The sequence below is a fragment of the Columba livia genome, chromosome 14 (assembly GCF_036013475.1).
Source record: "Columba livia isolate bColLiv1 breed racing homer chromosome 14, bColLiv1.pat.W.v2, whole genome shotgun sequence".
NCBI classification, from domain to species: domain Eukaryota; kingdom Metazoa; phylum Chordata; class Aves; order Columbiformes; family Columbidae; genus Columba; species Columba livia.
Window position 1 is genome coordinate 16,660,863 of NC_088615.1, and position 14,469 is coordinate 16,675,331.

The 14,469-nt window shown below is 40.5% G+C and overlaps 1 protein-coding gene across 17 annotated transcripts in view; it reads right to left on the reverse strand.

Annotated features, from left to right (window-relative positions):
• Positions 1-14,469, reverse strand: part of ANKHD1 (ankyrin repeat and KH domain containing 1) — a 115,471-nt gene that overhangs the window by 98,921 nt on the left and 2,081 nt on the right. For all 17 annotated transcript variants that reach the window (XM_065030162.1, XM_065030152.1, XM_065030151.1 and 14 more), the window contains exon 2: positions 1,057-1,210. In XM_065030162.1, coding sequence (XP_064886234.1) covers positions 1,057-1,210 — 154 coding nt within the window. The remainder of the gene's footprint in view (positions 1-1,056; positions 1,211-14,469) is intronic.

Here is a 14,469-nt window from a genome sequence, read left to right on the forward strand (position 1 = left end):
AAAAGGGATCAGATTATTCAAATTCTCTTAGTGTCTGGAGTGTCCCAGAAACAGTCTATCTTCACCACACAGCAAAGTTTGGTCCTCAAGAGTTATATCAGGTTTAGAATAATTTGAGGGGATCACCTTTAATCAGGCTGCTGCAACACTCTCCTGACAAAAGCTATGCTATGTTGTAAGGTGAGTTTTTTCAAAATCAAAATGCAAAAGGAGCCCTTGCCCCTTCGCTTCCTCAGAATGAATGTTTCCTTTAAGACTGTACACAGCTTCACATCTAACCACCTACAAATAAATGCTATTTTATCTAACTCTTAAGTGTGTTCAAAGCTAAAGTCTGAAAACCCCATTTCAGCACAATCTCACTAGTCTGAGTATGCATCCATAATAACCCAACCGGATCTGTTTCAAAGCAGGGTTTTTACATCTTTGTCCTTGGAATTTTGAAACTGACAAATAAAACCCATTACAACACCTGAGTCACAAACCTTAGAAAGACTTAAATTAGCAAAGCTTTCACTATAGAAGTAACAAATGCAGTGGCGCTATTTTCATCCAGTCTGGTTCCAAAACACGAACATTAAAAGTGTATTTTCCAACTGTCATATCTCAGAATTATAGAATAGAAAAATACTTTTCTGGAAGTTAAAACAGAGAAATAAGTATTTAACCTGTAAATTTCTGGAGTAATGAATTAATAATTATATATTGACCCAAGCAGCAGCAGAGAAAGTCATTTTAGCCAGCCTACTTCCTTCCATTCTCTCCCCTTTAGTTACCACAGGGACAACACACGAAATCTCATCTGGCCAATGAAATACCATTTAATTCAAGTTGACTTTTGTAACTCTGTATGTACAGAAAGAATGGACCAAGCCACCCTTAACACCTGTAAAAATCATGAACTTGTTTTCCGTGTTCCACGTTTCCACGTACCATCATCATGGTAAAATTTTAGACTTGTGAATACTTCACTAGGCTCAACATTTATAGGTTGCCAGATGCATGTACAAGTTATGTTCAATAAAAAAACCCAAATGAACTATACAAAGAAAGTACCTGCTGCCTCCAGTAAGGCTTCTAGTCTTGCTTGTGTTTCTGGATCCACAGTTCTCAAGTCCGCACCTTCTGCAGCACTCGATAAGAATAACTCCGACGTGGTTTTAAGTACTGGGTTATCAAGATCCTCTTGGTCCAAAATAAATGATTCAACCTGTTCGCCAAGTTAGAAAAATAATTTTAACATTTTGGATATTTTTTACTTAATCTAAAATACTAGAAAAAATAGAAAATCATGTAACCTTGCTATCATAATAATGTTTTAACTGTACAGATGATAGGGCAAAATTGTGAAAATCATCTGGTCAACTCGCTGAAAAGGTAGTTGAAATAACAAATAAATTCTACACGAAACACAGTTTACTGTAAAAGTTACAATTAACAGGATCTTAAACTATAGCAAGGGCAACTCGGATCACATAGTAAAAAATGTTACACGTTTGGAAAGCGAACCACCAAACCAGACGGCCACAAGAGGCTGCAGCATCTTTGTCATCACAGGTCTGTCTACCTTGTTATTCAAAAAGCTGTCAGTAATGACTTCAGTATAGATGAACCTAGATGGGCACCAGTGAGGGACTGAATGATTTCCCAAGATACCTTTCAGTTCTGTTTTTGAAGTAATTTCAACTAATGTAGGACAAGGATTTTGTTTGTTTTGAGTAGAAACACAATTGTTGACTAAAATGCACAATAAAAAATTCTGTTTCCAAGCTTGCACTTAGTATCACCCAGTCATTAATGTCTTCTACACAAGAACAGATACGTAGAACAATTAAGCAAGCAGGTATTTGAACCGAGCATCAATAATGCCGTCCCACCAGTTGCCCACACAACGTCCAAATACAAGCTCATGGAATTACTCAACAGAACACACTGTAATTTTAGGACAGCTTGCCAGAGTAAACAAGGAGCATACCTGACTCATACTCTAACGAGAGCACAACTACATTTCAGAATCCATCCCAAGTTCAGACATAGTTTCCTCTATGTTGAGTGATATTTTAAGATAAAAACACTTTCATAATCAGACGTTACCTGTTCAACACTTATCGGTGCCTTAAATATGCGGCAGAAACGAGACATGCTCACCATACAGTCATTGCCACCCTTTCCCACTCCATGCCCCAGACTCATCTTCCTTTCTCTGCTTTCTCCCTAATACTTCCCCGTCTTTCTTATGCCAGCAGTAAACTACCATCATATTCAGCCCTATCACACAACACCCCACAACACCTTAAGAAACAGGGTTTATACTTCAAAATAATCAAATTGGACCATCTGCAAACTCATTAAGTGCCCCATTGTGTGAAGAATGTTAATGCTGAGAGCTACATAGAGTACTGCAATTCAAGAGCAACTTGCGCTAATTTTTTCCCCTTTTTGATATGTAAATCTCCTGCAACATTATCCTCCAGTGGTCAAGCCAATCCGCGGGTGCCCAGTGAAATACAGTGTTAACATATGAATACAGTGGGCATGGGGGGGTGGAGAAGAAGTGGCTTTTAGGAACAGGGAACATGAGTTCCACATCTCAGTGGACATGCATGACTTGGGCAAACTTATGAAAGCTAAGACAGAAGGCTCAAAGAAGCAAGATTTCTACGTTAGCCCAGACAATGATCCTAAAAGAAGAGAACTGTTACTGTGAGAAAGAGTTGAACATTAAACAAGCAGAAAATTAGTGACCCAAATGTGTGATACGCATTTTCACTACAAGCAAAGAAGAGTTATTTACAACTCGAACCAACACATATCTCAGCAGTAAGATTCAGTAATCCACCTGCAGTGCTGGTCCAGCTCTGAGTCCCCAGCATGGGACACACATGGACCTACTGGAGAGGGGCCAGAGGAGCCACAGGAATGATCCAAGGCTGGACCAGCTCTGCTGGGAGGACAGGCTGAGAGAGTTGGGGTGTTCAGCTGGAGAAGAGAAGCTCCGGGGAGACCTTATTGTGGTCTTTCTGTACTTAAAAGGGGCCTATAAGAAAGATGGAGACAGACTTCTTAGCAGGGCCTGTTGTGATACGACAAAGGGTGATAGTTTTAAAGAAAAGTAAGGGAGATACAGGCCAGACATGAGGAAGAAATTTTCTACAATGAGGGTTGTAAAATACTGGAAGAAGTTGCCCAGAGAGGTGGTGGATGAACCATCCCTGGAGACATCCCAGGCCAGGCTGGACGGGGCTCTGAGCAGCCTGAGCTGGTGAAGATGTCCCTGCTCATGGCAGGGGGGAACTGGGGGAGCTGGGAACGTCCCTTCAACCCAAACTATTCTATATTCTATGATTCTCCTGTGCAGAACTCAAATTCCAGGTCAGGTCCATCTAGCCAGCTTAAGGACTCCCTGCTGGCTTAAGTTCTGACGCAAAACTGCCTTCTGGAAAAAATCACCGCTATCTACAGGAGTACTTCAGGGTTTTTCATTCCCCCCCTGCCCAAGACTACATAAGGCACTTTGTCTCACCAATATGCTAGAAACATCATTCCTAGTGCAACAATGTTTGTGTGATCTGTTGACTGGTAGAAAACCCCACCCTGTGCATGAGCGACTATTCATTATATGTAGTTGTATATACAAGGAATTAAGATATGGACCATTTTCTCCTGGACTGCTGCCACCCCAACCTCACTGGTACATATTTATAGGACATCACCTGCAACCTGCTCTTGAACCTGAATCAGCGTCAGTTCACCATTCACAGATACTCTGTCAATTTGGGAGGAACTTCTATCTCTCCCCCCAACAGTAGGAGGTATAACTTGTTTTCACGAGTCTCTAAAACAAGGCTATCTTTTTAACATCCATGATGCAAATGCTACTTATTAAAGCAAACTGCAGATACAGCTTTTTCTAAGGCTACAAGCTGGGTAGTGCTGGTGCAATCTGCTCTTTTCACCACTGCCTTTCAGCTCTTCTTTACGTTTGCAACTGTACTTCCAGAGACCTCACACATTTAAAGTCTCACACAAAAATCTCGCTTCAAATATAGTATTTTCATCTTAGTTTTCTATCACAGCAAGAAAAGGCAGCTGCTTTCATTATTTCTGTGCATGTTGAGCATCAAATTTTAGTTTGTTTGGATTTTTTAGTAGGAACTCAATAACATACCCACAACACAAATATAACTTGAGTGTGAAAATACTGAAAATCCCTATGCAATATGTTAAAATAGCTGTACCATTGCCAGTCTCCCAGAACAAGTTTCAATGCATTTTCAAGTCAGAACATCTGACATTTCCATAAATTGATGCAGTTTCTTACACACTAAGAGACGGCACTGAGAGGATGAACAGCTGGATACCTTATCACCAATAGCAAAGAAATTACCCCATCAACCAGATGCCTTTTGTGAATGGAAGTGACCTGCGATGATCACATATTAAAATATTAATAATAACAAGTCTCGAACGACTCCAAACATATCAAACGTTAATTTATAAACCAAAAATAAACTTTGTTAAAAAAAAAAAAAACAAACACACACAAATATATTTCACGTTAGCATTCCTGGAAGACTTAATACACTGCTCATGTTGCAAAATTTAGGTACTCCGCTCTATCTTAATCAGATCTGCAGCAAAGTGATAGAGTAACCAGTCACCGAGCTATTTTTGGATTATTTTGTGAGCTGCTTTGGGCAGTTAATAAGCTGGTAAGGCTCATTAGGAACACATGGATACAAGACACTATTCTAACTGCCAAAACAATCACAACTAGGAATAATTCCCAATAAAAATCCCCAAAAAGCTGCTAGCTGTGTGGGACCTGAGGACAGGGCACTAAACACCAGCACACTTCACTACATTGTTGTGTTTCACGCTCATCCACAGTAACGATGGAGCTTTCCTGAAGTTCTGCCAAGGACTGCAGCAGCCTCGCAGCTCTGCAGATCCAGTTACACCACTGGTTCCTCCCTCCATAGCAGCTACATTCAGAGCTATTTGGACTGAACTAAATCAGTATTTGTATGTTAATACATGATTGAGTTTATCTCAGGTCAGGGGTATGTAAAGGCAACTTTGCAAGCATTAACATCACAACCAACACTACCAATTCTTGCAAGATGGGCAGTGACATACAGAATTTGAAACATATTTCTAATATTAAGTCTAAACTGATCTTTCCTACATTGCATTGCTGCAAAAAAAAAGCACTTTTGCCAGAATAGCCTGGACCTGCTCACAAATAGCACCTTTCTCTCCTCCGCTACTGCAGGCAGTATGCAGGCTCATTCCACATTCTCCTTCCATTTACACCACACTAGTATTTCTGGGAAGCCTACCTTTACAAAAAGTGTTGATAGGAAAAAAGAGAGCTGCTGTTAGGCCACTTTCTTGAACTTTCATTTTCCACATAACCCCAAGCTGTGACACTTTTCTGGGGTAACACCACTACAATGCTTCTTGTGTCTCCAAATGAGGACCTGAACCCTCGACTGGGACTCCTGAACTCATCTTCATTATGCAAATAAACAACTACCTGATTTTTGCTTTTGTGTTAGGTAACCCTGCCTATGTTTTTCTGTAACCACTCAATTTCAACTTATGTCTAAATACATGTGAACATATGCAGAGGGACTTTGGCTTCCTTAAGGCTAATACAGGCCTGTATATCAGACCAAAAGTTCATGCTGATGGAGTTGAAATAGATCATCTACGTTTAAACTATTTTCATTCCATAATTAACAAGATGTGTAACACTGCATTAGGGACACGCTAGGAAGATATTGTAGTTTTGTCTGATAAACCCAACCTCTGACAGCTGATGCTGCCATGTCCTTTATTACGCTGGAGGCCAATATCTGATTACTACTTGCAATCCTGCTCTGAAAGTTTCAGGGAATGCCGAGAGGATGTCAGATACCATGACACTAAGTCAAGACTGAAAATCAGTTTGTATTTCAAATTGAGAACCAAGCCACTTCAAACTCCACGTCTGAAGAATGTCAGTTTTAAAACTATTAAAAATAATTATTCCAATGAGAAAGTAAAGGACTTTGTCACTGACACGGCACTCTCAGGAGCTTCCTGTGACAAGTGCACCACTACACCCTGGTGTAGCCTCTCCATAGTGGCCAAAGGCCTTGCTTTGCTTTACCTTAAGAGTCACCGTCCCTGGAGGTGTTTAAAAGGTGTATAGATGAGGTTCTTTGGGAGATGGTTTAGTGACAGTTAGTTTATGGTTGGACTCTATGATCCTGAGGGTCTCTTCCAACTAAAATGATTCTATTATTCTATGTACTTTTCAACACTGTCCTGTCCCCAACCCAGCCAAGCCAGGCAAACCTTTCTGTACCTACTTCAGGGATCCTCCTGGCATTACTATTTCAGTTTCAAGCAATGACATAACAGAAGAAGAAACAACACATACAAATGCTGGTATTTTCACAAAACCTTTCAGTGACACCTCAGTACACTACCCTTTCTTGCCACACCAAAGCTAGAGAAAGAAAAACACGTCTGAGTTCTTCACAGTCAGTATATTGGAACACAATATCATCAATGTAAATAACAATTTAGGTATAAATAAAGACATAAGACCATACCCACCACTCTGTTAGGCTTGAACTGTAATTTCCAAAGACAGCTTATTTAATTAAAAAGAAGTTTCAACCCCAGAAGACCGAAACTGATAAGATCTGTGTATTGCCAAGAGATCATCTTCCAGTGCCGGCCCAATGGATCTTGTGATTACAAATGACCCTTGGAACCCAAGGGAGCCACAGGATGCTTGGGGACATTGCCACCTCAACGGAGAAAGCATGAAGTGTCCGAAGCACCATTTCCAGTCACCACTCATCTTGTCACCAGGTATGCAGTTATCAGACACTTCCATCAGTTGATTTAACACAAAAGGATAAAAATCAGGTGGGTGGGATGGAGGGGTGTAAAATAATTTTCTACCACTTTCTGAATTTCATGGCCTTACAAAGGGGTCTGATGAGCTGGAACACCATCTTCTTAGATCAGCTCAGCTCTCTGCTGGGCTACAAAGCCCACAGCCCCCACACTTATGCAGAGCTGTTAGTACCTGCTTGGCAATCTATAACAGTTTTGTAGGCAGTAAATTAGATAGGGAGGGTGGGTGAGAGGAGGGGTGCAAATCTATTTAGCTCCAATTACAATAGGAAGTTGGCTAACTTGAGGAAGGATTATCTAAAGGACAGCCTTTATTCCAATATAGATATTAAGCAATTATCAGATAATGAAACAGGCAGCTATAAGATCCAGGCTGCAATAAATTCATTCCAAAACAAAGATTCATCTTGCAAATGCTGCTACAGATACAATGTAAATAAAGACGGACACAACTTTATGCTTTGTCACTGGAGACAAGGAAAGTGTGGTCCAGAAGCCTGACAATCATGTATAAACCTGTGCTGTATCTTCTCGATGTGTTAGCACACACTCAAACTGATCTTGGCACTAAGGTGACTAAAACAAAGGGCAAGACAAGCAGCCCTGAGAGGGGCCTGACACCTGCTCAGTCCAGCCCCAAAGGATCTCAGGCCCAGCACCACAAGTCACTAGAGTCAATTTTCAAAATTACGGCTAGCATTTGAAACATGCAGATAAAACAATAAATCAGAATTAATGCTTTATGGGACTACTCCTCCATGCCACAGATTGTTAATTTTCTTCATGCATTTAGAAACCTTTTTTTTCATAGCTAGCATGCTCATTATTTGGAATTAGATTGAAAACAAGAGATAACACCCAGCACAGAGTTACTGCTTTTAATTGCTCTGGTCTGAGTGCTCTGCCCACAGGTGTGAGAAGGGGGGCAGAGCTTGACTGCCATCCAGACTGATCAATGAGAGTATTGCCACCCATTAGCATCATGCTAATTATTTAAGGAGAGTCAGGATGTTCTGGTTCCCTCTCTTGCATTCTCTTTGCTCTCAGAGACCTGTTCAGGGCAGCTCTGTTGGACACTTTCTTTAGATCATCCCTTGCCATCCTCTCGTTTTGCAGAGGCCTCTGGGCCTGATTTTTTTTTCCCTCTTTTCTGGGATCGGCTGTTGAGACCAGGAGCTGCTTTCTGGGACCGGCTGCTGCGTGTGAACGGAGTTTGTGAGGAATTGCATTGAGCATCTTTTATTTTATATTCTATTTCTATTTTATGTATATATTTACTAGTAGTGTATTGGTATTTTGTTATTTTATTGAACTCTTTTTATCTCAATCCAAGTTTCTCACTTTCGGATTCTCTCCTGTTTGGGGAGGGAGAAGGGGGTAGAGTGAGCGAGCAGCTATCGTGGTTGTATTGCTAGCTTGGGTTAAACCACAACATAACATATGTACATTTATACAAGGTATTGAGTTTAACAAATCCTAACTGCTACGCATCTCCTCCATAGCCTCTGTCTTCCCCAGGCTACCTTGTCACACTGTAGATGAACACGCGCTCCTAAAAGGTGATGCTCTGAAGCCACCACGATTGAGAAACAAGGCTTGGAAGTAGATCATTCAGCCCTGAGCTGATCTCCTCTTTTCCCTTGATGTGCAATATGACTGATTTACTACCTTAGCCATCACATGACACCATTAGCTTTATTCATGATTTTGGAAAGGGAAGAGTTCAACAGGGTTAGGCATCTTCCTAGAAGAAAATCTTAAATCAACTAGTAATCTCTATGTTTTACTGAACACAAATGAGAATAACTTACGAACCTACCTGAAACTTAATGCCCATGAAACATTAAAACAACCAGAGAGGCACTTTTCAGTTGGCCCACTGTTCATCAGCCAGTAAAACATCCATTTTCTAACTTGATCAACAGGGAATCATTTTTCCTGCAGGATGGCCATGCAGTTAGGGAACTTTCAAACCCTCCCCTGGTCAGAAGAGCCAGCCACACGTGTCCCTTCTCACCACCAGCATTCTGACTAACACAATACAGTAATTCAACCATGAGCAACCCCTCTCAGTCTAGGACACTCTTCCTTCAGATTCTGGGATGCTCTGGAAGAGCTAGAGATGAAAAGAAGTTTGGGAAAAAACATCACATGATTCCCTCTTAAAAGCGAAAGGCAAAAATTACTAAGTGTTCTCATCCCATCAAGAGCAACTAAGAAGCAACAAGATCCAGCACAGGACCAATTCTTGTATTTCTGTTTTACAGCAAAAAGTGTTTTCTATATGGATTTGAAGAGAAGATGCACCATCCTGCAAAAATTGAGAAAAATTTCTAGTACTTTGTAAAACTTCCAACTAATCAAGGTTACCTAAGAAAATATTCTTAAGTAATGAGTTGCAAGAGTAAAAGGAAGACATTATCCTCTGATATGATGTATTTCCGTAAATTTCACTTGCTCAGCTTTCCTCTAAAAATATGCAAAATGAAACCTCTGCACCTTCATAACAAAGAAAGAGAGCTAGTTGTTAGAAAAAAACAATACAGAAACTATCTATTAACAAGGTATACCAAAAGGTTAGAGCTCAGAGAAGCTTATTATCCTAACTAAACGAACACTTCAATCCAAGTATTAATTCAGCTGTATCCATTTTTTCCCTCTTATGCAGAAGGTAGTATGGTTTTGTAACACCTAATACAGTAACAAGGTTGCTACAAAAAACAGTATTTGTATCATTCGAAAGTTAAACTAATCTTCAGTTTATCAAAGATCAAAGTCATATGAAGTATCAATGAGAAAGTTTCTGCTTAAGATAACCCCTGAGACCAGGTACTGTTCAAAAACTTCCTAAACTTACAAAAATACTTGAACAAATTACTGATTGCTGAAGTTTTACTTACAGTATTCCATTCCTCATGTGGACATTCCCACTAGGGAGATAAGCTTTATACCAGTTACTTGCATGGTGTACACTGACTGCTATTAGGAAAGGAAGTATCCACAGAAGGAAAATGAAACCATCCTACTGAAGACTGAGGTTCCAGAGCTGAACTTGTACACTGAGTTCTTCAAATAGTCCTCAAACAAGATACAAAAGTTATTTTTCTTGCTTCATTAAGTTGGAAACAAATCCAAGAAAGGTTCATTTTTCCATATAAGTCAGACCTGGCTCAGTTTTAAACCCAAGACTCATTTTTACCCCCCAACAACAGCTTAATACTTCTAAGGTATCTTCATAGATTTTACAAGAACTCAAAATGACCTACTAACATCAAAACTATGCAGCCTCCTCACCTGCAGGGTCTAAACACCAGTGCTGAACTCCTTCAACTCCAGTTCAGTAATGTTGCTGCTCTCAGTTTTAAAGGCCAGGCCACATGTAAGCACTGAAACATGTTCCCCTTCCATCCACATCTACCCCTCTGTCGTGGCTTAACCCGAGTTGGCAATGCAACCACAACAGCCGCTCACTCAGCCACCCCAATAGGGGAGAGAATCAAAAGGGAAGGGAGAAACTTGGATTGAGATAAACACAGTTTAATAAAATAACAAAATACTAATACACTACTAGTAAATAGATATATAAAATAGAAATAAAAGATACTCAAGACAATTCCTCATGAACATGCTGAGTAGCCAGTTCCAGGAAACAGCATCTGGTCCCATAGCTGATCCCAGAGAGAGAAAAGGGAGGAAAAAGGCAGAAAGGCTCAGAGGCCTCTGCAAAATGGCAAAAAGACAAATTAAATGTCCCGAACCAAACTCCACCAGCTCTGACAAAAAGAGCAAAGGAAAAAAAACAAGTGCATGCAAGAGAAAGCGCCCAAGAGAGAGAAGAGCAGAAGAGAGTGTCCCAGAGAGCCCAACTCTCCTTAAATAATTAGCATGATGCTAAAGGGCTGGAATACTCTCATTGATCAGTCTGGATGGCAGTCAAGCTTCTTCGCTGCCTCACACCTGTGGGCAGAGCACTCAGACCAGAGCAATTAAAAACATTAACTCTGTGCTGGGGTGTTATCTTCTTGTTCTAAACTAAGTCCAAATAATGAGCATGTTAGCTATGACAAAAAAAAAAAAAAGAGAGGTTTCTAATACCCGTTTTCAGTCAAACCAGCACAACTTCTTTGAAGTGAATGTCACAGGGATGGTTTGAGCTCAAAGCGCAGGACCACGTGGCAACAGCATCATCCAGCTGTCCCCACCACTGTGTTTCAGGATCCTCCGGGCCGAGGGAAGGCAGGAGGAGAGCATCCCAATGCCAGGCCCACTGGGGAGCAGCTGGGGAGCCCCAAGTTAAATCAGAACACAAGAACTCATGATTCTCCAGCTGCAGTCTTGCCTTGTGTTAATGCCCAAATGAACCCTTGCCAGATTGTTAACTATTTGACTAGCGAAACCTACGTGCAAATTTGTAACTAAATATAGATGTTCTGCTAAATTTGGTAAACCTCTCCTTACCAAGGGGTTGCACTGCATATTTATATAATTATATAGTAGTGTTTCACATCTTTACTTTCTACACCTATCATTAGAAAACGGTTGCTGACAATTATTTTAGGTCATGTACTCAACTGGGTCAAAGTTGTACTGAAGGGAAACCAGAGTTCTGCAAGAACCTTCAGAAATCAGTTCATTTTAAGTGCTATTGAATAGTGAGTATTAACTAGACAGACTGTTTCTGGCTACCACAGGCCAGGCTTTCAAAGTTACTGAAATACCCACCAAGATTTTCCCAAGAATTAGATGCCTAATCAGGCCAGGCATGAAGGAACACCCTACTTACGAGCTCTCTGCATCCTTAAGCGTCATTGCAATGCTTCTGGAAACCTGAACCCATCATCCCTTGATGTCTGCTAAGCAGTGTATAATTCTTGAATAAAATTTTCCACCTTGTACTTCCTCAACTTTAAAAGTGCCAGTCTAAATAAGAAGAACATCAACTGCTAAACTGAAATTTATTTTTTTCCAGAGAAAACGCATTTCTGCTTAATATTATATACTTTAATTTGCATCAACTTCTTGAATTTCTATTCTTATGGCCGAGAAAATGCTGCTATTTACATAATTTCAAATATAATACAGGAAACTAAAATGTGTAAGCATCAAATTAATATCAGAATTCCAAGATATATTGTGTCCACCATTTAGGAAGCAGTGTCACGTTAAGGTTCACTGACACATCAATGACTTTAATAGATGACATTGCCAATTTAAAACAAACTAAGTATTTACTCTGAATTCAAAACACAGTTTAAAAATTAAAAGACCTTGGATTTGGCAGGGGATTAAGCCCCAGACAAAACCTCCTAGTGCTGAACTGATCTGGAGTGTACACCATTCAACTTCATTCTACTCATAGTAGGATGTAGGTTATATCTTGATTTTTAATTATGCTTTATGTAAATATCCCCAGAGGCTTATGCAATAGGTACAAGCTTAAGTAAGGCAAGCTGGTGGAGGCAGGCAGCCTGCTTGGGAAAGGGAAGCCAAGAGCTGAGTTGACTCTGTGGCCATGGGTGGGTGAGCTCCAGTTGCCATTGAAGGCCTCCAAACCCCTGAATTACAGAACACAAGAGAATTCCTCCATTTATACGCTTGCCACCAAAAGCCACTTACTGAACTGATCCTCTAGTACTTTTGTAAGCACAGCTGGTTTCTCCTACTTGATTTACAACAGATCAGCAAACCGCAGAATCCTGCGAGCACTAACACTGCCATATTTATCACTGCCTTCAACTCTATTTCTACAGCCCAGTTTTCTGCCATGACGGTTTTTGATATGAACTTGTGTGCTCTATGGCCAGAAACCCTCAACCACCAAGGACCCTAGGGACTTCACATACGTGCACTATTAATCACCGCCCTGCCAGCTCACCTTCACCTTGACCTACAGGCTTCACAACTAGCATGGAGGAGGCTGTTTAATACTCATGCCGTTGGCACCGTTTCAAGTGCCGGCAAAATTCACAAGAAGCAGTAGTAATATACTTAAAATTACACCAAAATCTCACTCTAAACAAGCTGCAGGCTGTGTCCAAACCCTGATCAACCTTAGAAGGGAACCAGGCAACTATTTACACTGAGGTCAAAACCAGCTCGTCCCTCAGACTGCAGCCACTGACAGAAGTCTCTCTGAACACCCACAAGAACCACGGCTTACCCCTCTTTAACACCCAAACAGCGCAAAGCCTCCTGCCTTCGTCCTTCCATGCCCAAAGGCGTGCTTCAGCTTGCTATTATTTCTATTTGCATGTGATCATTTTAACTGGTAATTCTAGAAAATATTCCATACACTTGCATTTAAATTTCACCTTGCAGACCTGATACAACTGATTTATACAGTGTTCATTTCAGTCGCTGGTTTCCCAGCCAGCAGCCTGGTGACTACCATAACCAGGCAGTGAGCTAGGAAACCAGAAAGCTTTGATTTTTCTCTGAGTTCTGCAAGGCAGGATAAATGCGGCATGCTCTGTCTTCACCTGTAAAATGGGGACAGCACTCCCACTGTAAAGAACTTGAAGTTCTGTTGTAAGAAATGCAATATATTTTTGAAAAAGCTACGCTAAAATGCATTGCTCCTTTCATTCTCTATATAAACCCTTCATTACACTCTTTGTCCTGCACTTCCTTATGTTTTTCTTTTCTACCTAATACACCATTTTGACTAATGTGATTATTTTAGCATATTAAACTTAAGACTAATACAAGGATACAAAACCTAAATAACACTGCAGACACACAGCAGAGCCTACAGAATGTTGTACCATTATTTTTATGGCTTCAAAAGTAGAGAAAATAATACAGATCAGGGCAGCATGGCAAGCACTCATCTTATTTATTTTAATTCTCTGTTTTAGTTCTCACTAGTTCCACTCACTGGTAATAGCTGAAGGCATACACCCAAATCAGTGACTCATGGCACAAGACAACAGTCCAAACAGTGCTGTTCAAAAATTGCAATGTTCCATCCCTGGAGTTTTTTTTTCCTTTGGTAAAGAAGAAATAAAAAAAAATCACACACCCCACACTGGCAACAGGTGCTGCTTTAGTTCTCATACATACAGAAGAAAACAATTGTGAGGGGCAAGCCTCTTGGCCCTCCCAGCCATACCCTGTAGCCTCGCAAGGCGATCCTTCCCACCCATGCCTCTTCCCCAGGTTAATCTCCACTACCAGAAACGCAAGACAGAACAACCCAGGTAATTTCAGCTTTGAGATTAGCCCCACTCCTCTATATGTGTTCTGAAAATCTCCAAGTGTTTTAATTCCAGCTGATTTATTACATATTTGAAATAATAAAGCTTTCCCTAAGTTTTTCAAATGAGTAATTTTACTTTAGAAGCTGTTGGTGAACCTTTATATTTCTGACCTCAATGCCAACCTCCCAGACCCATTTATAATAGGTTGGCTTTCTTAATACTTGCTATTGGTCAAAAGACCAATAGTAAACACCTTAGCTGTTCAATCTTCACCTAATTTAAAGAATGGGGTGGGTTCAAAAGGGATAAGCAGAACTCTGTTCATTCTGTAAATAGCCACAAACACTCTGAT